This window comes from Pogonomyrmex barbatus, unplaced genomic scaffold, assembly GCF_055798465.1.
Source record: "Pogonomyrmex barbatus isolate J1 unplaced genomic scaffold, ASM5579846v1 scaffold9, whole genome shotgun sequence".
NCBI classification, from domain to species: domain Eukaryota; kingdom Metazoa; phylum Arthropoda; class Insecta; order Hymenoptera; family Formicidae; genus Pogonomyrmex; species Pogonomyrmex barbatus.
Window position 1 is genome coordinate 3,323,686 of NW_028297193.1, and position 24,807 is coordinate 3,348,492.

The 24,807-nt window shown below is 34.7% G+C and overlaps 1 protein-coding gene across 1 annotated transcript in view; it reads left to right on the forward strand.

Annotated features, from left to right (window-relative positions):
* The first annotated feature begins 1,045 nt into the window (after window positions 1-1,045).
* Window positions 1,046-24,807, forward strand: part of LOC112552727 (zwei Ig domain protein zig-8) — a 33,991-nt gene continuing 10,229 nt past the window's right edge. Inside the window, exons 1-2 of the mRNA XM_025218602.2 lie at window positions 1,046-2,525; window positions 22,654-22,862. Coding sequence (XP_025074387.1) covers window positions 2,465-2,525; window positions 22,654-22,862 — 270 coding nt within the window. The 5' untranslated portion in view covers window positions 1,046-2,464. The remainder of the gene's footprint in view (window positions 2,526-22,653; window positions 22,863-24,807) is intronic.

Here is a 24,807-nt window from a genome sequence, read left to right on the forward strand (position 1 = left end):
AATAAATATAAAAATAATATTCTTGAGTACCTGAGATAAATATTCATCGATATCAAAACGGTTGATGCTATTTATGTTATTGTTATGTTATTGTTATTTCACAATTTTAAGCTAGCTTTTTGTTTTATATTTAAATTTACATTTCAACGATCCTCCAAAATTTTATCCGCTAAACATCAAAAATTATAAAAAAAAAAATAATAATTTTCCTATAAAAAATAAATAATATTAAACGCGTAAAAGGATAGTTTGTAATTTATTAAATTCACTCGGTGACATTGTTTGATGTACTTTTCGAATCGATTTGGTGACATCAAATTGAAATCTTAAACATCTAGAGACAAAATTGTTTTTATTTGTTCTGCGTACAAGTTTTATTAAAATTGATACACAGATATACCAACATTTTTATTTATTAATTAACGGCAAATCTTAGTTCAGGAATTCAGATTTTGAGATATCAATGGAAGATTCTTTTCTTCTAAGATTTCATTCGTTTGCTGGAACTTTCTGCACGTTGCCGAGAATAAATCTCTAGGAGATCGGCAGTCAGGGGTTCGCCATATTCGTGATTGGATTGACAAGTACGTGGAGACGCGAGTAAATCTTTAAGCCCATCGCAACATCTCTAAGAGCACCGTAGATTTCGTGCCTTGATTCTGCACTCCTTGCACGCCCTGCCACAGTTTCTGTCCGTGACACACAGTGCCGTACGTCCTGGAGGATAAGGAGACAGAGGGAAGAGAGAGAGAGAGAGAGAGAGAGAGAGAGAGAGAGAGAGAAGAGGGGTATGAGAGAAAGAGGAAGAGTGGAGTAGGAGGAGAGAGGGAGGAAGATGGGAAGAGAGGGAGAGGTTTCTCTTATCACACATACACAGTATGTCGTGTATGTGCGTGCGTACGCGCTCTTGGACGTGTGTCGACGTCCTCCCCTATGGGGTGAATGTGTGTTCATCGGTGTGCGTCTTGGTGTGCGTGTATCTGTGGACCCTCTGCGCGCTTCCATCGTCACAGGGGGTGGATCGGAAGCGCGCATGCTCCTACGGCCGAGAATCTCCCCAGTCAGGGTAAATCTGCCACCGAAACAAGACGTAGTGCGTGCCGTCATGCTATATACAATGTCGCGTACGCGAACGGTAGTCGTGACAATTTCTTAAAATAACGCGGCGTAACAGCTCGCGGGGCCGGAAGATCATGGAGATTCGCGGCGGGTGGAGTTTCGCGTCGATCGTCGAAACGTAGCCGGAGCGCGGAGGCAGAAGACGAGAGGAGAGAAAAACAGAGAGAGAGAGAGAGAGAGAGAGAGAGAGAGAGAGAGAGAGAGAGAGAGAGAACGACGGGAAAAGAAATAAAAGGAGGAATGAAACTTCGGGCGATGAATTATTAACCGTAATCGTAAAAAGGGGGGGTGGCGACGGATGCGGATTGGTGACGAATGCAGTTATGCGGTAAACGGAGAACATTTCTGCGACCGGGCCGCTGCGCGATCTAGAGCGATCTCGTGTAGAGCGACGGAACGAAGACGAGCAGTGTGTCCGGGTTTCTTCCGAGTTTACTGGTGAATCGCGCGCGATCGATCGGTCGCTCCGAACGATCCGGCGGCACGCAGTGTCGATCGCCGGCGCTTTATCGCTGCAGTCTAAAAGACTTGTAAAAAGAGAGTGAAAGAAAGAGAGAAGTGTTGTCTCGAGACATTCGTGTCTCGCTATATGTCTCGCGATACCACGGCGATCTTTGATTCTCCGAACGTTGCCGACGATGCGGAAGGCGCACGTTCGCGCGACGGAAGCTGGGACCGCCCTGTGAGGGGATTCCCCGATTCACAGCCGGAAAAATCATCTCGAAATCGTCGCGCGAGGTGTGAATCGTCAAGTCCTCCTCGAAACGATTTCGGTATTTACTACAGGACTTACCGTTCCAACAACCGGAAGATTTAACTCGTCAAGTGCGAAGACTTTAGCGAAGACTCTCTGGAGCTGGACGAGAGTATAGGTGAAAAGTTTCGTAGTACGCGGCACGTCGCCCGTCGAAAGTTTCGCCATAATCATTTCCGTGCACGTTATCGTATACGTGGCGGCTACAAAGAGATAGGCGAACACAAAGTGCGGAAAATTGTGCGGTGCACACACGTTATTTCTTACGAGGGAAATCTAACGCCGTCAGTAGTTAAGATAAGCCATTTAATATAATCCCGTGAACTTCGAACCTCATGACGAACGAATTAAAAGTCTCAGACTAATCGCAAATTAAATCGTTGTTTGTTTCGTTCTATCGCGGATAGAACGGCTGTGTGGGTCGTGTGTTAAATAATCGGCGTAAAAACCGGAACAAAACAACGTGATAAAGCCTGGTGTCGCCTGGTGGGGTATGTCAGTGAGTGGATGGTGATGATTAGCGATCTTGCTAAGAAGGATGTGAATCGTTTCAGTATCGAAGTGTAAACGTCTCCCGAAACAGTCGCGGAAATGGCTCTGAGATGGCAAGCGAGGCTCTCAATTGCTGCCATACTCTTCATGTGCACGGAAGGTAATTACTTTGCCGCTCTCTAATCATCTTGCATGAACAGGATGGCGTGCGTTCGCGGCGTTAGGTTGACCGTGGGGTAAAATCGTAAAAAAATATTTTGAATCGTGAAGAAGAAATGAGACAAACATCATGAAATTGTTATTAATGTGCTCTTATATATCGAATTTTTTCAACTGCTTTCTCGCAACTTCCAACATGAAAAATCTCAGATCATAAACGTTACTTTAATAACAAACGCAATCATATAATTTATAAAAATTTTTTTTGGAATAATTCTCTAAAAACAGTGAAAATGTGATAAATTTGCATTTTACAGTTAAATATTTCAAAGTATTGTTATTCAGATATGTTACTCCTTACCATTGATCTTTTTATAAAAAAAAAAACAAAATTGGACCGTAAAATTTATTATTTTACTTTACAAATGGTTATCTCAAAATATTTATGGATAATTAATATTAATTATAGTCATTTATAATATCACTCTACAATTACACTATCAGTATTGTTATATAAGAGACATAATATAGAAGACATGATAATAAGGAAGATAAATAGGCTTTTAATATAAGAGGCATATATGTATACAAATTAACAAAATGATACTCCGCAACACAGATAAAATCTCATCCACTATCATCCATGATAATTAAGATTCAGTTTAATTACGTTAATTGCAACACGACATTCCCTACTCGAAGAGAAAGAGAGATTTACGACTACTGTTCTAGTCAAAGAGTAAGCGAGAGGTAGGGGAAAGAAACGTAGAGATTTATGACTCATGTTTGCGCTTCGTAAACGCAGAGGAAGTCGATTGTTTGCTGTTTGCCTGCGATATTCATACAATTCCTTCACCACGTATGGTCGACGTAAACTGAAAATGGAAGATGATTTATAATTTGAGCTTTCGATTGCAGATGGGCACGTAGAATTGGAAGAAATCGTGACGTGAGAGAAACGTATTACGCAACTTTTGCTTAAAATTATAGATTTATCTTGTGAAAAAACTGTCTGTTCGTATATTTAAATGTGAATAGGAAATATTACAACATGCAAACAAATTTTTGTTTTGCGTTAATTAATTATTCCTAAAATAACAAAATTATAACAAAATTCTTTTGAAAATCAATTATCTGTATATATTTAAATGAGTGTGTGAAAAATTTTCTAGGCGCAAGAACAAAATTTTTAATTTGCGATTTATTCTATGTAAAAACAAAATGTTTCACATTGTTAGTAACTAACTAAATATTCACGAATAAAAACCGAAGTAATCTGATTTTGTTACACAAATATAAACATTTATATAAAAAAGTAAAACTAATTCAAACATTTCATATTGTGTGTATGTATATTACGGTTATAATACGATTCGACATGCGTGACACAGATATATATTATTGCAGAAAATCGATGAAAATACATAAATGAATAAACATATAAAACAAATGACATATTTTCAAATAGTAACTTTTATATATAAAATACATAATAGACATTTACACAATTATTTTAAGTTTTTAATATGATTTAGTAATCGATTAGATATATCATTTAATACAGAGAAGATACTTAATTAGAACTTGCTATATAAAATAAGCGAAATAATGAAACACATAATTCTTGTCATTTCGCCGATTAATTAGAATGATTAATGAATCGTTTCGCAGAGATAATAAGATTCTTGGTTGATTTGCGACGCAAACTAATATAAGATAGCTGTAGACTGTTATATTATGCAAGACGTGAATTATTATCTCAACTAAATTCTAAACTCTAATTAAAATTCTAAAAATACAAAGATAAAATTTTCCTTGCATAAAAATTCTAGATTTAAAGAAAACTTTAAATCTATGAAAATTGAAAATTTTCATTTAAAAGATAAATTTCATTTGAAGATAAAAAAATCATCTGTATTATTTATTTTTAATTTCATCTTCTTAATAATCGCAGTCAAATGTCAGAATTTCTTTGAACATATTACGAATTTTGGAAAAGAGACAAAAAGTTATAAGTAAATTAATAAAGTAATTCTATTTATAAGCAAAAATAAAAAGAAAGAATTTTAATAAAATGTATGGTTAAAATTTCAATTTCCTATAATCTATGTTTATTTCTGATTTTTATTAATTTTGTTAACTTTCCGTTTTTTCATTACTAACAAGAGAGTCAAATGATTGCTGTGCAGGAATTCACTGTAGATGTTAATAAATTAATTAACATGCCGCGCGACGTTTATCGCGCGCGAGAAATATCAGGATCACGTACTATATCCCGTGCCCGCCGACTTGTCGTGGCACTGGGTGGTCGTAGGGAATAACGGAATGGTACTTGGCGGCGTGAAAGGAGTTACTCAATTGAATCCACGGTATCGGGCGATAAAATGGTACAGCTAATGGAATTACCGGCGCGCTTGCATGCGTGCGACGCAAATTTATCGCATGCATTATTCATAACTCGGCCCAAGTCGGCCAGTGCCGTGCCGATGCTTGCGCGCGAGTAAAATGTTTCTCCTTCCGAATGCACGTGCGTGTGTGTCGATTTGACAGGTGAGAAATGACGTGCGGTATCGATCATTATATGAGTGCGTGGTAAAAAGTCAGAAGCCGGAGAAGCCTCTGGGAGAGCTGACTCGTCGTCGTCGTCGTTGTCGTCGTCGTTGTCCTCGTCGTTGTCATCGTCGTCGTCGCCATCGTCGTTGTCGTCGTCGTACGGTTATATTTCATAGCCTCGCTTCACACCTCGTTTGCGCCATTGTCGTTCTAGACGAACAACTTTCGCAATTTCATTCGGCGCTACGGACTGCGACAAGGACTTTGCGCGCGAACTTGGTCCAGGTAAATTAAACGCTTGTCTCCGCTCACGCGATGCCTAACTCGGCGATCTTCAACTGCCCGAGGGCCTCGGAAATTCAAGCAATTACCATCGCTCCGGGTATGAGATGATGAGAAAAAAAAAAACGCTAGTTGCTAGGAGAGAAATAGACTGTGTGGCGGAAGGGAAGAGTGAAATGTTGAAGATTCAGCGCGGTAGAGATTAAAAGAGATATAATTTCACTGATAGACGCCACAGATGGATGTTTCCATTGTCGTAAATAAATATAGAAACCATTTTCATGTGTTATATGTAATCGATAGATTGTAAATTTAAAATCCGACAATAGACAATATCGATTTTACAATATAATACCTGGTTGGAATCGGTTTGGGACAATAGTTCGTAAACTATATGTGCCTGCGTAACGTATTTTTACTTCTGCTTTTCAAATATTCATTTGTCGCACATTCGCAAATATTAACTTCAGCCATGGCAAAAATAACAACTAGAGGCGCATCGTATTTCATATCCTCCAAATAGCTTCAAATTTATTCGATTCGTCCTTTTTTTTACAAAAATATGTACAACTGCTAATAATTCACGAGTTATAAGCAATGAAAAGTTTTAAATGTTTTTAACAAGTTTTCACTGATTTTTATAAATAAAATTACAAACAGTCATTACATTGTTACACAAATTACATTGTATTATTATTCAATAATTGTTATAAATTTTTATTTTCATAAAATGTGTATTTTAAAATATATATTTAAGAAATTTTATAATAAAATTTTAATTTAAAATCACAAAAATATCTGAAGTAAAATATTAAAAAAAACACATAAATTATCAATCATCACAAAAAAATTGAATCAGAAATATGATAAGCACAAAATTCGTAAAAATATAGAAATTTGATATATAAATGTTTCATGAAAAAATAATTTTGCTAAAGTATTCAGAAATTTGGCCAGCTTTTAAAAATAATTTTGTTCAATTATACAATAATTATATGAAAGTATTTTAAAACGGTTAATACTGCAGAAGTTTTGTATATTCTAACAACAATATAAATATCCTAACTTTCCTTTTTTAAGCGTTATGTCTACAATTTTATTACAATCTTGGAACTTTCTCTTTACGATTTTAAACGAGTTAAAACATGCTAATTGAGTAAGATGTAGCGAGATAGTCATCGTGAGCGAAGGTGCTTTGCATCGGATCTCACGTTATTATAGGATCAAGGCAAGTTAATCTTCTGGAAACGCATCCATGGTTTAACAGATTTACACCCAGCAAACATTTCAGGAGATTTTCAAATTCCTGTAAAAGGATTGCTAAAAGGAAAAAACGATTTTGTCGAGCTTTTTCAAAAACTTTATTTTTTCTTATCTTCAATTTAGAACTAACCTTCTAGACAAAAACATATTAAAAAGGGAGATGATAAAAACTTGCAAAAATTTAGAACTGATTTTCCGAGAAGTATATCAAAAGCTGTCTTTTATATAACACATGTATATGTAAATATTTAATACTAATTTTGTTTATAATTTTATTTTTAGAAAGTTTTGCACATTTTTCTACGTACTTCTTGAGAGGAATTTACATTCAATTTTAAAAGAATAATAATAGAAATCAAGTTTATAGTTTTTTATATTTGGATATTCAAAATAATATCATTTTCCTACTTCATTTCTTACGAAAGTCTTGAACAGATCTTCTGAACTTTCGTCATTGTTAGCTAAATGCAAGATTGCTCTCCGCAAAAATGTTTGCATTATCATTTTCACAGAGCTTTACGAAGCTTACAAAAACTTTCCGACATTTTTAGAGTCAGCAGATAGCTTAGATAAACTTTTGAATTTCTTGCAGTTTTCTTGCCATTTCTTTCTCTTTCTCTCTTTTTTCCTATTTCAATATGCTGCTATTCCAAAGTGGAATGCGCTTTATTATACGCATTCTTGGAATATTTGCTTATCCATTCTTACGATTTATGTATATCTCATGTAAGTTAAAAACAAATCGGGACACATGTTTTCACAAAAATAGGATATATTTCGTCCAGTGCGCAAATATAATAAAAATATTAGCAGTGTATTATACAATTGACATTTAACATATTAAAATAAATGTTTAGAATATTAAAATAAATGTTTAGAATAAGAAGCAGAAAAACTAATCCAGGATTTGAGCATTGAACAATATTCTGTTTTTATAATTATAAAAACAGAAATATCAAGAATAACATTTCGACGTTAGATTATGATAAATGAACGAACTTATCAGTAACCTGATAACTTATAAAAATTAGCAAATCAACTGTTAGTGCAATAAGGTTATCTCTCTAGAGATAAATCGTAATATAAAATGTTAAAAAACAAAAATCCGATAAATTTGAAAGTTTCAAAACAAATCAGAACAAGAAGCAGAAAGCTAACTCAGAATCTAAACGCTAAACAATATTTATCATAAATATAGAAAAATATTAAAAATATTAAAAAATTTAAACATTTCAATCTTAGATTAAGTCATCCTCTATGTTACATTCTGATATTTAATTTGGAGTAAGAATTACATTAAGAATTACATTAATCGATTGAATAACGTCCAGGATATAAAATAAATCTGTAAATCTCCTATTCGAAAAATTACAGACACACCTGAAGCCTCAATATTTAGATAAAATTTACAGAACAAATTTGCAGAATTAATACAAACCGCAGTGGTATTAATAATACGCGATTAATCATGCGCGGTATAATAATGTAGCGATATTTATTTTCCTTTTGCATGCGTGATGTATCGTGACGTGTTCCGCGATAGAACGATCGCGGAACGCACATAGCGTCGCATAGCGCCGCAATATAAGTGCGTTAATTAGCGTATAGAGTATTCTACAAACAAAAACGACTTTACCTAATCGGTATCTCAATACAATAACGGATACAATGACGGGGGTGATATAGACGGCGAGCTACAGACCGATCGCGTTCAACGATAATAGCTCGACCGTGTATGCCATCAGTCGCGAACGCGAGTCGTTGACCCGCAGTACTTGAACCTGCAATAGAAGCAGCGTGCGTGCGGCTTATCGGTGAATATGTGGGCAAAGGGAAAAAAGGTTCTTTTTCACCGTGAAATGGGTGGAGAGTACGTCGGCCTGCGACGAGTCGAGACACCTAGGTATATTAGTGCCAGCGAAAAAATGGGCGTCACAATTCGTTTTTCGTAATATGCACGGTGATATTTTAAGTTGAGTACACATAAAATTGAAAAGTCTATCTTCTCCGGAAACCTCAAGAGTTGTTTCTAAAGATTTAAAAAATGTAATACTATTATATCGCTTTTGATTATTTAGTAAATCGTATAGATGAATTGTTTTAATTAAATGAACTTCAACTGGCTTATTTACTTATAATAAATATACATATGTAATTAACTTAAATTTGTTTTTAAATATTTTTGTACAAGATGTATAAATGTCTTAATAACAAACTTTTAAGGTTTCTTCAAAAATTTGATTACACATTTTTTTTAAATATGTGAATTTTAGTAATTAAAAATTATAAAATACCAATAATCAAAAAAAATTTTTTGCGAAATGAATTTATTATAAGAATAAAATAGAAGATATAAAAATACATGATATCAAAAAATTTTAAATTCGCAGCAAATAATAGTGCTATATTAAAAAGAAAAATCAATTAAAATGTATGAAGAATCCGTTATTAAAATAAATTCGCCTATATAAGTGGGATACCCTAGTATATTTATGGAAATTAATTTTAGAGAAGCATACATGAATATATAAGATTTTTCACGTGAATCGTTGAAAAAAAATCTTATGAATTATTCCTTGACACTTTCTAAATTCTAGATATCTGATCTCGTCAACGTGACAGTAATCAAAGCTGCAACTGACGTTAGTTATCGATGAGCGTGCTTTGACATATAGCCCTCTGGATCAATACAATTGTAAATAGAAGTATCTAGCCACAATTCGTTTAACAGACTATAACGAGGAGTATTTTTCCATTATGCTGAAAATTCCTTATAGAGAGAATTTGACTGTAGGGAAGAAATTATTCATTATGATAAAGTATGTAACATTTATAACTCTCGCACATTCAAAATTGCGCGAATTGCAAACATTTCGCAAATTAAGTTACAAAGATGCAAACTGATCACAAAATCTCGTTTTTAGTTAATTAACTCGGTTAATTAACTCTTATTTTAACATTAATTTTATTAGAGGATTTAATTTATTAACGTTTTGAATATAGAGAATAATAAATTAGCGTTATATTTTCAAAAAAAAGAATTAAGATTAATGATATTTTTTTATCTTTTTTATGTTAAAATTTAATATCGCGAAGATATGTGACAAGTATCGCGCGTCACTATAGCAAGAAAACTGTAGTGAGATCCGATACTCTGGACAGCAGGGGAGCAGGAATTTTCGATTTACCATCAAGATAGAAGACGCGGGGGTGATCTCCCCTTTGAACGATGTCGGATCATATTTTTCGAAACGTCCGCGGCGCGAATTCTGCCGAGCGACAAGCCGGTATAATAAGGTGAGATACGTAGCTCGAAAGTTTCGCACTTTTGCGAAACAGTCCGAAACGTATCATGCCTGCAAAAGCGCATCACCAAGAGACCCCCATAATAGTCATTTTCCGCTGGGACAGAGAAACATCATATAATGTGACGGCGCTGATGGGGAGTCGTAGGTTCGCCGAGGAAGACTGGCCTGCCCACAGGATATTTCACGTAATTTTCTGCGGTGTTTCAGTGTCCGCGATCCATCCCACGATAATATCTAGGTCGCGACACGTCGCGCCTGCGGCGACGGATAATCACTTTGAAGCATGACTTTTAGAAGTCTAATCCCTCCGTGACACTTTTCCGAAAATATAAATAATGCTTTCCGAAATAAAGTCGTTGAAAGAAACGAGGATTAAATCACTCATTTAAACTTTATATAATGCATACAAGATAGATATTAATTTAATATTTATATATAAGCAAAATTAATTTTGAATTTGTATATATATATATATATATATATATATATATATATATTTGTATATATATATATATATATATATATATATATATATATATAAACTCGATAAAAGAAAAATTATCAGATTCCTAAGATCGAGTTCACCGAGAGTTGCCCTCTCTATTCTCTAATTATTTGGTATTTAACTTGACATATTATATTGTATTGTTATTAATTTAATTTTGTTTTGCAAAATCTGCTATTACGATGAAAGAACTTTTTCTAAATATATTGTTACATATTATATAATCTACAATTATGTCTAATTTTCATATCGCTAATAATTATAAAAATTTAGAAATTGAATTTTATATAAAAATTTTATATAAAAATTTAGACATTGAATTTTATATATATAATAAAAATAAATAATTTTTTTTCTACAATTAAATTCTTTGTGAGAAAATTTTAGCACAATTATGAAAAATATCAATCAGTATTGTGGTAACTGTAATAAAAATAACCTGTTTATATCGTCGAAAAAGCATCGAAAATCTAAAATAGATCGCGTACAGTTAATTAGTATCGTTAATTTCATTCAAGGCAACGTACATTGTGCAAACAAACGGAAATTTATTTGAGGCAACATCGATACAAAAATTAATTTGATTACAATTTCAATAATACCTATCGCACAAGTATTTACGTCAATCGACATTTCCGTTTACTTCGATAAAATATTATTTCGAAATTAATGTTACTTAATGCACTTATTTATGTTTGTCCAGCAAACATTGAATGGATAAAATCTATCATTTAAAAATAGAAATCTATCATTTAAAAGTAGAAGTATGGATCATTATTGCAAGTGTGTCGGATTCAATTAAACGAATGGTATAAGTTTAGTCACGAGAATAGATATAATGAGTATAATTAAGCAGCTCCAGTTTAGATAAAGACGTTTCTATCACTTCACCTCGATGAAACGATGCCGGGTTCTTTGAAGAAGTCTGCTATTCTGTTCCTAGAAGTTTGTGCAAACGAGAAAGGTTATTCCTCGCGCGATCGAGGCGAAACTTTATTAATTAAGTACTACTAGTAAAGCTGTCGAAGAGGTTATTTCTGAAGTTTAAAGTGGCATTCATTTATACAAATTCATAGCAGCAGATCGTGGACATGGACGAAAGATAACAGTTCGTTCACCCAAAGTCATATCCTTGACATTATTAAAAAAATAATATTTCAAATATATTTTCTGCTATTTTTGTTCCAATTACAATTATTATAACATATAAATGAAGAGATTTTAATTTTAACATAAAATATTTCAAAGATATAATAAAAATTATTATTATAACGTTTTATCATTATCAGATCTTTACAATGAAAATATGAAAATGAATGAATGAATGAATTAAAATGAAAATATGAAAATTTAAACTTTTATTATTCATTTCATTCATACTTTCTATTTTATTTCTATATGTTTATCGTGTTTATTAAAAAATTTAATTTAACTTATAATATTAAATTTCAATATTTAAATGTTGAATAAGAAATTTCTTATTATACGGAATTTCATTTTATTTCTAGTTATGAATATAATAACAAAAGATCTTTTGCAGTTTTACAACAGTTTCTCGTATTCATAGAGCGCGATCTATTAACTTTCGCAGCTGTTTCCGGCGAAGATGCAAAATGTTCTCAACTGACTTATTCGATAAATTTAAATTTCGTAACGTTACTACTGCAACGAGATATAAATCTCGATGCGCGATGAGTTTGGATTAAGTGGAGCGGAAATCATTTCGCGACGTGGAATGCCGACGTGAATCCGGCGTAATCTCTGGAAGAATCGTCCTTTTTTTTTTTGAGCGCGGGCGCGGCACAGTCGGCTCTTAATGGAAACTCGGGAGTTTCGCACAGCGTGAAAATAATTACCGGGCACTTTATTCTTATTCGAGCTGTACTCTGCCGATCTGTACGTGGGGATACCCTCTAAAAAGAGATCCGACCGTAATAACGAAGGCGCTGCGCCCGCGGGGGTATTCCACTGAGGCGAGGAGCTCAGTTCCCGCGAACTTAGCCAAGCTCGTTTTATTATTGCGAAAAGTTATTTCAAGGTTCGTCATACTTTCCTTCCCATACGCGCGCGGACGGCGCGGAGGCGAGATAAAATGATTTCGAGATGGAGTCTGGCAGGTGAATTCTCGAGATTGACGGCGCACCTGCCAGCTAGTATGAAGTTCGCTTCGAAAGTAACACCGTTAGTTGCCCGAGCGGGTTCGAGTTGCGCTCAATTGACTCGATATCACAGCGAAAAGATTACGGCCGGCGCAACGTTACGCTACGAGAAAATAAACGGAGACGACGATTACGAAATAAGCTCTCGCGTGAGACAGAACCATCTAGGATTGACTTTTAATCCTCTTAAATCTTGAAAGACTGACCGGCGTATCCCCAGGGACGCCATTAGGAATTGTTTTCTTATTAAGGCCGCGCGCTACTTGCGTGCTTCGCAATTTTTCGCCGGGAGAATCCGGTTATAGAGCGCAGGAGGTTCTATTAAGAAGCAGAGTTCATTATACATTGCGAGTAATTACATTTTCATTTGGGGCGTAAATGGGAAAGATAAAAGAATATTTTGTGACATTTGTAATAAGCGTGTCCGTATAACACGCCATATTACAAAGTTACAGAGTAAATATTTTTACAAAGACAATACATGCGTGGCTAAGTGGGGTCGTTGAGATATATATATATATATATATATATATATATATATAAAACGCAAATCACCTATTATTTTATTTTCGAGGATAATCTCGTTGGAAATATTCCTTCGGTGGTATTCGTTTAAGTGAGACTATGCGAGCGCTTCGAATAATATCTACACGAGTGCGGGGAAAATTCAATACTATCCGAATATCAGTACAATCAACTTGAATTCAGGCTCAGAAATTGTTGTAACGAGATTCGTTATTATATTGTTGTGTTATGCAAATAAAGCTATATTTCATTGCTATTCCAATCTCTCCCCTACGAGAGTTCGCCCACCTCTCGCGTGCGATTCGCAAATGACGTCGCGCGCACGATACAATACGATTTAAACTAGACTGTACGGCGATCCGGAGGGTCGTTGTTGTTCGCGAACCCACGAAAGGAAGGAAACATTAAGTTTCCTTTCCTCCCCTACCTTTCCTTCCTCCCGTCCCTTCGTGTTTTAATTGCGAGACCAAAGTGCGAGCACCCCCGTCCGCTTTGGACGCAGTTCCTGCGGTTTCGCTGCATTTCCGTGTCACGCGACGGCGAGCGATAAACCCACGAGATCGTCGGCCATCCCGTTATTATTTCGCGACACGGCTCGCTCGTCCTATATTTGATATGCCATTTCGTTCAGAAGATACGAACTCGTTGTATTTATATGGGTAAAACGCTTCTAATTAACTGATTTTACTGCCCCGTCGTCCCACGAGGCCGCGTCGCTCTTTCTTTCTGTCGTGCGTAATAAGAAAGTTAGAAAAGAAGATTTCCAGAAGGTAAAGAAAAAGGCGAAATGTTGAAACGTTGAGATTAGGGGCTGTAACGAGAGACGTTATTACGAGGTTCGTATGTCAATAAATTGATGCTCATCTTGCGAGCGAAATCTTTTAAAGTTTTGTGATAACATAGAAGCAGGAAATTAAATAACGGGAATATAGACTAGCTTGTTATCAGTGTCGTTAAGTATAAATATGAATGTATAAATATAATATCGAAATACTTCTTTTATTGATTGACGTTGCATATAATGGGATGGATAATTATGATATTTTGATATTTATCTTTGAATTTTAACGATACAAAATTTTAAACTCTAAACAGCGAAACGAATAGGATACTATATACACGAAACATACTTTTAATTTATGTAATATATGGATTATTTTATGTGATAAACGGAAATTTAAGTGACAAACGCAGAGCTGTATAATTTATTTCAAAATGGATTTATTGCAATTCACCCAGATTAGTACATTGTGTATATATAACACATTCGTACATGCTCTATTATCGAATAAATTCATACAATCTCCCGATATTCACGGGATATCACTCTCTTTTATTCAGGTTTCTGTAATAAAAATCATAATCGCTTAAATTTACGAGCGGAATTTACGCGAAAATATCACGATGAAACTCCGCGTGGTTCAAAATATAATGGCGCTAGAGCTTGCATTTAAATATCGCAATGCCTCGTAAATCCATGCAGTTATTAACGAGGAAAATTCCATGTGACGGTACACCGTACGCGAGAAAACGATGCGAGCAACGAAGGCGAGTAATCTTTAAAAAAAAAAAATACACACACATACACATAACAACGTAAAACTGACGCATACTTCAAGTTTGGCAGACGTAAAATGCAGCTCTCGATGTTGCGGCTGCGGATATTCGAGGAAAACGATGGTTGTATGCAGTGATATCAGCGAAGGGCTGTCAGAACATGAATAGGAACATGATAATAATGTAATAATAATAATAAGCGTAATAACAGTTACATTTTGTATTTTCGACGCGATCTCCATTCGGCTGCTGCAACTTTCGTAATATTATTCGATTAGAGAATGCTAAACGCGCTCTTCCTCTTACTGGCCGCTGGACAGCGACCGGTGACGCAACTTTAAATTAAATACATTACATTTACATGTTACGGGGTAACTGGGAGATACGGCAGTTGTGTTCACTGCCGAAATAGTGCCGAGGACAAAACTGGCAAATTTAATATAAGGCATAAATGCATTGTATGCAATATGGCATGCTAAAATCGAAAATTACATCACCAACATACAAAAAAATATCACATTAAATCTTAAATTAATTTAATTATTTTAAACAATTGATTTCTATTAAGGATTAATTTCTTTTTTGTCTTACATTTTTGTATTACATAAAAAACTTAATATTTAAAAACTGGTCGATAAAACTGATCGATTCCAGAAATAATGATGATTATGTTATAATTATCTAAGATAATTTTTTAAATAAAATATAAAAAATATTTATTAATAAATAAAAAATGCTTTGTTAAATTTTTATATGTTATGTTACGTTAATATCGCTTTAAATCCGAATTCAAATTTTTATTTGACTAAATACAACTTTTTGTACAGAACATATGAAAATATATATATATATATATATATATATATATATATATTTATTTATAGGCAAAAATAGTACCTCGTTTTATTATTAGATAAATTCTCATACGCTACCTAACGGGTGGTACAAATCCCGGCTTTTCGAATCCAGAAAAATACTCATCTAATTCCATTATTAAAAAAAATATCAGCGCGTTTCGCACGCCGTACTATCAGCCCGTTTTATTCCGCTTTCGTGCTCACCTACAAATCATTTATGTCGCTCGTTACCACGCGCAAAAGTTATGCTCGCGGCGCGCGTACGAACGGGCGCGATTTATTTCGCGCAATCTCGGGCAACGAGAAAAAATAACGCGTCTCGCATATAACGCCGGCGTATAACATCGGTACCGACGCAGCGGCACCGGGAAGACAAATCCGCGATGCAGAGTCACGCGACTATGCCGCCGCCGGTGTGATTAAATTACATTGCCTGTTTAAAAGATAAGGGCCCTACAGGACCTTATCTAACTTACTTATCGAAGGTACGAGCCGTTCGAGCGACCGTTAAAGAGCGACCGAGCTTCGAGCTTTGAGCCGCCCCGAGCTCGGCGGGAGCCTCGTGGTTCCTCGATTTATTCTAGATTTACATACCCACGCGTTCCTGCGCCTCGCATAGATGCATAATTTAGGAAATAATGGCACGCAGGCCCCACTGGGGCGGAATTACGTTTCGGCGTTTCCGTTATTGCCTGAAACAGCACGCGTTCCGCTGATCGTAAATCTCGCCGAGCGTATCGAGCTTTTGCGGGGATTTTATTAAATTCTGCAAAAACAATTCCGATACCTCTCTTCCCGAGCAAGATTTCGCCAGAAAGAATATTGCAGATCGTGACAAAACAATACACGAAACGTCACGAGCTATTGCGTCTTCCTAGCGGAATTTTTTTGCGATAATTGTCGTATTTCGCGTATTTTAAAATCAATTTAATGGAAATGTTAACTTCGCACAAAAATATGTGATAATTGTGAACTGAGTGCTTACAAATACAAAGTGCTCGTGCGACACGCGAGTTTCTCGCGCATCACTAATTCGTCAAAAAAAAATATTTCAATCTCGCTTACTGCACAACTGTGCCTATCCGACTAGGATAATTTTACGAGTTAGATGAATAAAGCGATACTTTCAAGAATCGGCTTCTGATTGAGCCATGACCCAGATGAACCGAAAATATATCAAATAACGGCAGGGTTTAAGATAAAGCTGTGTGTTTTATAACTCATAACGAATAATTACTCAATAAAAGACGTGGAAAAAAGTACAGCTATGTGAAGTGAAGTAATTAGGTTTGCGCGACCTCATTTTGCTTGAAACTCTACGAAATACAAATATAAATGGGGAAAATAAATTGGAACGAGAATGTACGTATCTCTTTGAAATATGTATCGGAAATTAAAATCGTTACAAATATAATCACCACGCCTTTAAATATGTATTATACTAATAAAAGAGTTTTAATTGGATTAATGAATAAATGTATCTGCGCCATATATTCTCCAATTTTCTAATTTCATTGAACCAATTTTAAACGTTTCAATATGTTTACATTCATAGAATTCTTTATTAATTTAATATATATTTATTTTTGAATAATATAATTTGGTAGATATAAATTTATTTATTACAAGAGTTTCAAATTGCTTGATTTTCCTTAGGGAAATTTATTATTTACTAGATTTTTTAATTTTTAAAGTATACATTTTTATAACTAAAATTAATATTAAAATTCTTTTAAAATAAAGTCTATCTAAAATTTATGAAAAAATTTGATTTTTCATTATTATTCATTTTTCCTCCTAAAACTTTGTTCGCCAAACATCCCTTATTTTTAATTATAAATCTCTTGAAAGCCAATTATCTTTGATATTTTCGTTGAAGAAAAAAATTGATTTTGAATTATTAAAGAACCTAAAAAAATACATAAATATACAATGAATATATGAAACATATTTTATATGTACAAAATAAATAACATTTATTATAAAAAAATAAAGATGTACATACATTTCAGAATTTTATTCATTGTTTATTTCTCAACTCCTTTTAAATTTGTATATAACTTGTTAATTTTTAAATAGGCCTGTGCCGATACAACCTTGTAAAGATATTAAAAATGAACCTGGTCTACTTTCAATGTAGGCGGAATGTTAGCGCACAAAAAAAGATACCTGACGATGAGACCTGAATATTCTATTTTCACACTCATAAAAAAATTTCCGATTTTTTCGTTCGGTTCGTCGAGTCTACAGAGCTACAGAGCCGAATTGTCGAAACGAAGGCGTCGAGCACAAATTGCGATGAGCTCGAAATAAGATCGTAACTTTTACCGTCCACTTCCACGGAGGCGGAAAACGATCCTCCCTCGCTATTGCGAAGGTCATTCGCCCGGTGCCCCAGAGATCTAAATATTCAGATCGCTGGGTTACGATGGCGTACCAGCGGTCTGAAATCCTCTCTGCCCCTTTTCTCTCTCTTTCGCTCTTTCTCTCCTTCACCGTGTCGGGAAATTACAACGAAATGCGGGCGAAAAGACAGCAGCGATCCTCGCTCGTTTAAATACCTTAATCCAGAAGCACCGATGCGAGTCGCGTGCAAATCCTTCGGGGTCACGTACAGCTACGCCGAGTCGGCGTGAAAAGTGATTTTTCTGTCCGACTCCGGATTTTCTGGAAAAAGGCGCGGCCGCGAAGATTATTTTGTGACGATCGATACGTTAGTAACGCGAGAAATATGTGCCCGCTGGAGGTATCGTTATTCCTCCTCCATCATCGGCGTTTTATGATACGGCTGCGGTTGCTGCAGCCGTTACAATATATCTATCGATACTTTCGTATCGATAACTCTATGCCATTCTTTTTCGCGGCCGCATCGCGAATCATTTTCCAGCGTAATGAATTCTGGCATCCGCTGCTGGCCGCGTGAACGAACGGCTTGTAGCAATAACACGCTAAATTACACACGATACCTAAATTGCCGGTGGAGCGACTGAAAAGATCAGTAAACGAGACTGATTCGCTGAAGCTTTTAAGCTCATTCCGCGATATGGCATACCTTCTCCTAACTAAAAAAATTACGAGAAGTTTCGCATTGAGAACGAAACTGGATTTAGTAATCCCTCGAGTCTAAGTTTCAGAAAAATTGTCTACTGAAATTGATGTTCTCACTGTTTCACTCAGAATTTTCACTGGATATCTATCTGTATTTATTGTGTTTTTAGTCGATATCTCTCAATGATTGATCTCTCCATGATTGATCTCCATACCATAAGCTTTTTTTTTTCTTATGTTATTAAATCTCTTTCGAGTTGTATAAAACGAAGATGTGTGATCAATAAATGTCGGTCTTTAAAATTTTAATCTCTAAGAAAAAGCTGGAAAAGTTAATAAATGTATCAACTGTAATATATGAATCATATATGAATCAACTCTGTGATATTTTTGTTTGCGCAAATCAGCGCTAAAAGCATATGATTAAGTAATGCGAAAAATATAAAGCTAGTTTTAAAAGCGCCACGCCTTCTCTTTTTCTCATAAAGTCCAACCAAAGTACAGGGAGTTATTCTATTGCACCTGTCGTAAACCTATGACCTCGGGTGCGGCCGTAATAACAAGAGTAACCACCCATGTCAAATGACGTCAAGTGACAGAAGGTATAATTATTGGGAATCGTTCTGAAAAAAAAAAAGCGCCAACACGAACCTGCCGACAAATCCAGCTTTTTTCTCAACTCCCTGAGAACGAATGGCCCGTAATTTGCTGAACAGCTCGTCTATAAATCGATGAAAATTATCTGAGTTTTACTTCGAATTCATATTCAAAGAATTTCCCTTTGCACATAAAAAGCGACGGCTGGATTGAACTATTTCATCAAACATGCAATAATAATTATTACGAGTGAATGTAACACGGAGTATATAAATTAATAAAATCTAAACGACAGTTCTATGTAACGGTTTGATATAATACATTTCTCGAGAAACATGTAAGTTGCATGTATTTTCGTTGTAGTATATACGCGACGGCACAATGGCGACAAACAAGATATAAGCGAACACCGAACAATGTCTTAGTCAAGTTATGCGGGGAGGAAACTTAATCTTTATCTTAATAATCTTTCTGCCAGTCTTAAGTGCACTTCGACACTCGTAAGAATACATCCGCCCGCCGCTCATTATCTCTCGCGAATGATGCCGCACGCGAATTCACTATGCAACCAACAAAAGGACATTTCTTGATATCTCGCGCCCGCCTGAGCGAGCACTTGCTTTAATTAATTTCGTAGCGGCAACTAAGACCGAAGAGCTTATAACGAGCTTTTCCATGCACTCCAGGGAGTCCTTCTCTTTGGCTTTCCCAGAACTCGCCCCTTATATATCATCGTGGCTGTCTTCATATATCGAGATTCGAGAAAGCATCCACTGTACACACATACATACACACGCCCGCACTATCCTGCTACACGGATATCACATTGTTGAAGCTCCGCGAGCATGAGACTGCCGCACCTGAGGCGTATCTCGGTGGAAAGCTAATGAAGTGCAAAGTTTTCCACGTAGACTATCAGCTTTTGCTCGCTCGCTGCGATATGTCCTCGTTAATTAGAGGGGGTTACAATCTACCGTTTCCATTCCGATGCGTTGACATCAAACTAACAACTCGACTCCCCTCTTCTCCCTTGCCTGCTGCCTTGTGAGAAAACAAAGCTTCGATAATTTCATCGTTAAAATTAAAATAAACAAGGAGAGCGCAGTGATCTATTTTGTTTAGTGCACATGCATATGCACATATATACAAATGCAAATGTGATTTGTCATTGTCGCAAATATTAAAGACCGATGGCAGAAAATGTGTATTATTCCTTTTCAATTAATTCAAAGGTATAGAAATTTTTGAGCGTTAATTTTAAAAATGCAAATTGATAATAAAAAAAATAATATGTAATCTATTTTTAAATATATTTAGAGCAATCTCTACGTTAACAAATTTTTTTTTTGTACAGCTTGTTGAGAGACAATTCAGAATAACATTTATTCGAACGCGCGAATGTGAAAAATGTATTTGTTCAAATTTATTCAAATTTTTATTAGATAAGAATATATATTCGAGATAATTATCAGTACGAAGAAACGCGCTGCTCTTAATATGGTCTATATCTATCAGATTTTGCAAAGATGCCAAAGCTGAAGAGTTATATCAGGGTCTTAAAGCTCAGTACTCGGTGCTCCGTAAGACAAGATACTACTACACTGCGGCATCGCCATTGTCTTCAAGATGGCAGTCTCCATTATCATCAACGTGATGTATTATGGGAAAAACAATGAAGAAAGATTTATCTTAACCGGAAGCCGAGTCCTTTACCCGGACAACCCACCCTCTATCTAATTCACTCTTAAGCTGAAGCGTAATGAGCTCTGATCTAATCTAATTCCATCCAATCTTCCTCTGGCTATAGATACATCCCGCAGCTATTACAGTTCTCTGATTACTCAACTATAGATACTTTGTATGCACTTGGCTGTTGAAACTACTCGCCCCTCCTATCCGCGCATTGAAAAGACGCAGTCGATCGTCGTGCTTCAGCCTCATCATCTTCGAGTATTTCGAATCTCGTCGCTGGGGAAGTTTCAAGTACATATCTAAATTTGTTAGCTTTCTGTAACGAGATTACTCAGAATATTAAGAGTATCAAAGCAATAATATTTTTACTAGTTATTTATTTGTTTTATTGTTGTAATTACAAGCGAAGTCTCAAATTAATGCGAATAAAACCAAAATGAAGAAAAGAGTGAATTAAAGATCCTAAATATGAAATTTGCTTGCTATCTTTCGCCATTAAATCCGGAATATGCAGTGGAGTTAGTTTCAAACACTAAGCAAACACTTCTGCTACTTCGAGACATATATCGACCGTTCCTGAGTGCATTTCTAACTCAACAACTTGCAATGCACAAAGTACGCGGTGCTATAGACCATTTTGCAGCATCTGAGCATAGTTACACTGACGTCACGGGTCTCGAATCGTCCCATTAAATTTATTTAGCAATTAACTACAATTTTATCAAACTAAATTATGGTTAAATAAAAATCATGATTATTTTTGCAAATTCTTCAAAAGTTTAAAGTTTATATATCACAAACATATTTCTTCTTCTTTTATTTTTAGTTTTATTTATAATTTTTTCAAATCTTATTAATTATTGCAATAAATTATTATAATGAATAGCTTAGATAGCGCATTTAAACATTCACAGTTCTTACATTATGTGTCATTGTTTAAGAAATGAAAATTTAAACATTTTCGCTTTTGTACGATAGTGACTATAGAAGCAGTGAATAGACTGAATTAAAAATGTCTTGTCAATATTGTCAAATGAAATGTTAATCACTTTCTATTCTAAGAAATATTCTAAAAAATTTTATTCTAAGACTCGAATCATCACTTACGTATCAAAGTCCCTCTTTATATTTAGTTTCCGTGAATATTGAATAGTCGGACTCAATACAAATTTTTAGAATCGGTTTTACAAAAGGATTCAACTATTTAATTAGAGTTACATTTAATTAGAGACTACATTTAGTTAGGAATTGTATTTAATTCGAATTTCAACGATTTATTCAAGAAAAAACAGGCTAGCCACAATATTGAATATTTCAAAGAGTTGTAAACGTTTAGTTGGACGTCAATGCTTTAAAGCTTTGTTATTTCTCGCTCGTGCGTTTAATGGCTGCCATTACAGATTTCAATTAACCGGAAATTTCACTAATCGCTTGTTTGGCTATGAAATTTGGTTAAAGGCTAATTTGTCAACCGGAAATTAACTCTGATATAGAAATTAACATGGCTCATGTTCTAGTAGTAACTGAAGTTCTCAGAAGTAATTAGAAACATCCATCAAATATATTTTTTTATCACTTTTCAAGAAATAAAATGCTGAAATAAAATCTACGTCTTGATGCGGTAATGCCGTATATCTCATAAAAAATACAGTACATAAAGGTATGGCGATGAAAAGGTAAAATTTATATTTTTGCTTTGTCGCGGACTATAGTGTAACATTAATCACTCGGCGTGTACTACGACTTCTGAATACTCAATCAGCGAATTTCTCTCTTGTTACAGACACGCTGAGTCTAGGAGATCGAACGATAGATAACATGGACAGACACGCGATCCAGACCAGACCTCGGCAACAATTGCTGGATCATTCTTCCGGCCCGAAGTCAAAACCGGAACCTACCTTCGACCAGTCGCAGAATACCAACGTGACGGCCCTGATTGGAAAAACTGCATACCTCACGTGCCGAGTTCGCAATCTGGGCGACAAAACCGTAAGGCTTTCCCCTACATATCATCTTGAAATATGAAACAAGGATGTTATCTCTGTAATCTGTTTATTTTATTCGGAATGTTCTTACAATCATTACGCAGAATGAAAAAGAATTGATTTCATTGTAAAAATACACACACACACACACACACACACACTCTCTCTCTCTCTCTCTCTCTCTCTCTCTCTCTCTCTCTCTCTCTCTCCGGAAGCATAAGAGGAAACCGATTTTCATAATAGGATCTTAGAAACGATTTACAGAAAATAATTGAATCCCGCGGGATCGATTGAACGTTAATTGACCTTAGAAGTAACTGGAAACTCAATTCTATCGTAGACGTAGTACTACCATTATGATCATTATTGAAAGGAATGATCAGAGTTATTACATGATAGAATTGATTTTGCACAGGTTATTATCAATAATCTTTCACGAATGTACAACAAATATCTTTAAAATATATTCAGTTTTATCGTTTCGATTATATCAAATAAATATTTACATCTGTTGAATATCACATGCCGACGATTATCGTTTTCGTATTTACTTCAATATAGCATTTTCTTGATAAAAACTTCAAGAATTCAATTATTCTGTTCTAACGATGACAAGAATAAAAATTCTTGTAACAGTAAAACCAACAATACTTCCTATTTCACATTTATTTTAATAAAATAATAAGAATAAAATAATAAGAAAATGAAAAAAATGTTTGACAGAAATAAAATTATATAGGTTCTTCCCAAACTATCATACTTTTCTTCCAATAAACTCTGATTGACTTGTATTGAATTGAAATCAACCTTTCTTTACTAAAAAGAGTCACTAATAGTTTTAGAACTCTAAGTGATTGAAAATATAAAAACCTTCCTCTCAACTTAAATTACTCACTCACTCTTGCTTCAATAAAAAAAGTTAACAAAACTGTATTTTATTTCAAATGGATTTTACTTCAATAGTATTTTAAAAAGTCTCTGGAATAACTAAATGTTAAAAATTAAAGATTAAATATCTAAAAAAAGAAACAGTACTTTTCATTAAAGTTTTCTTAAAGATGAAAGAAAAACATTAAGTAGTATAAGCATAAACTGTAAGTTAATAACATTTTATAGTATATCTCGTAGAAAATATTTTATTTGAAAAACTATTTAATTGCAACGAAATAATTAAAACAATTTCAAAGAAAGAGAAAAAGAGGGTGAAAAGGAGTGAAAAGGAGAGAGACTTAATTGAAATGCTGTTGCAATGCTTGTAAAAGCGTCGGTTGAAATATTATATGAAAGAAAGAAATTGACTTTGCACCCCTTTATAGTTATTTTGCTGCGTTACGTGGTAAATGTGTTTAATAATAGAATCGGGGTTTCGCTCGAAAATTTTTCTGCATTTCTGCTTTCTCACAAAGCAATTTAATTATTTGCGCACTAGTGGTTAAGCTATCGCAACGCGAAAGTCAATTTACGAGTTAGTTTAGTTTTCCCCGAGGCTGCTTGTTGCAAAGCCAATAAGTAAGTATTGCTAAAGTAAGTATAAGCAAGTGTTACCAATTCATTCTGAAATCTTAAAGATGTGTATCTTTAAGATCTCAGAGTGTAACTCTCGCATTTTCCAAATTTTAGATATTATCCTTATTCTTTTGCAATGTATATAAATTAATTCCAGAGCAAATTGAAAACAAATAAATTATTTCAATATTTCAGTAACGCTCAAAATAAGCAGAATTTCATTGAATATTGTGAAGGAGAACATTTAAGATAAATACCGTGCATATTTAAAATATCTTTTTCATCAATTCTTAACAATTCAAAATTGCGAATAAAAATACTTTCCCTTTTGATCATTAAAGTTTTATAAGATTTATATAGTACGTTTGTATATAAGTAATAAATGTAAAATTTTTTGAAACTGATAGTCGGAACGTGATGGACTGGTTTTGTAAACATTTATA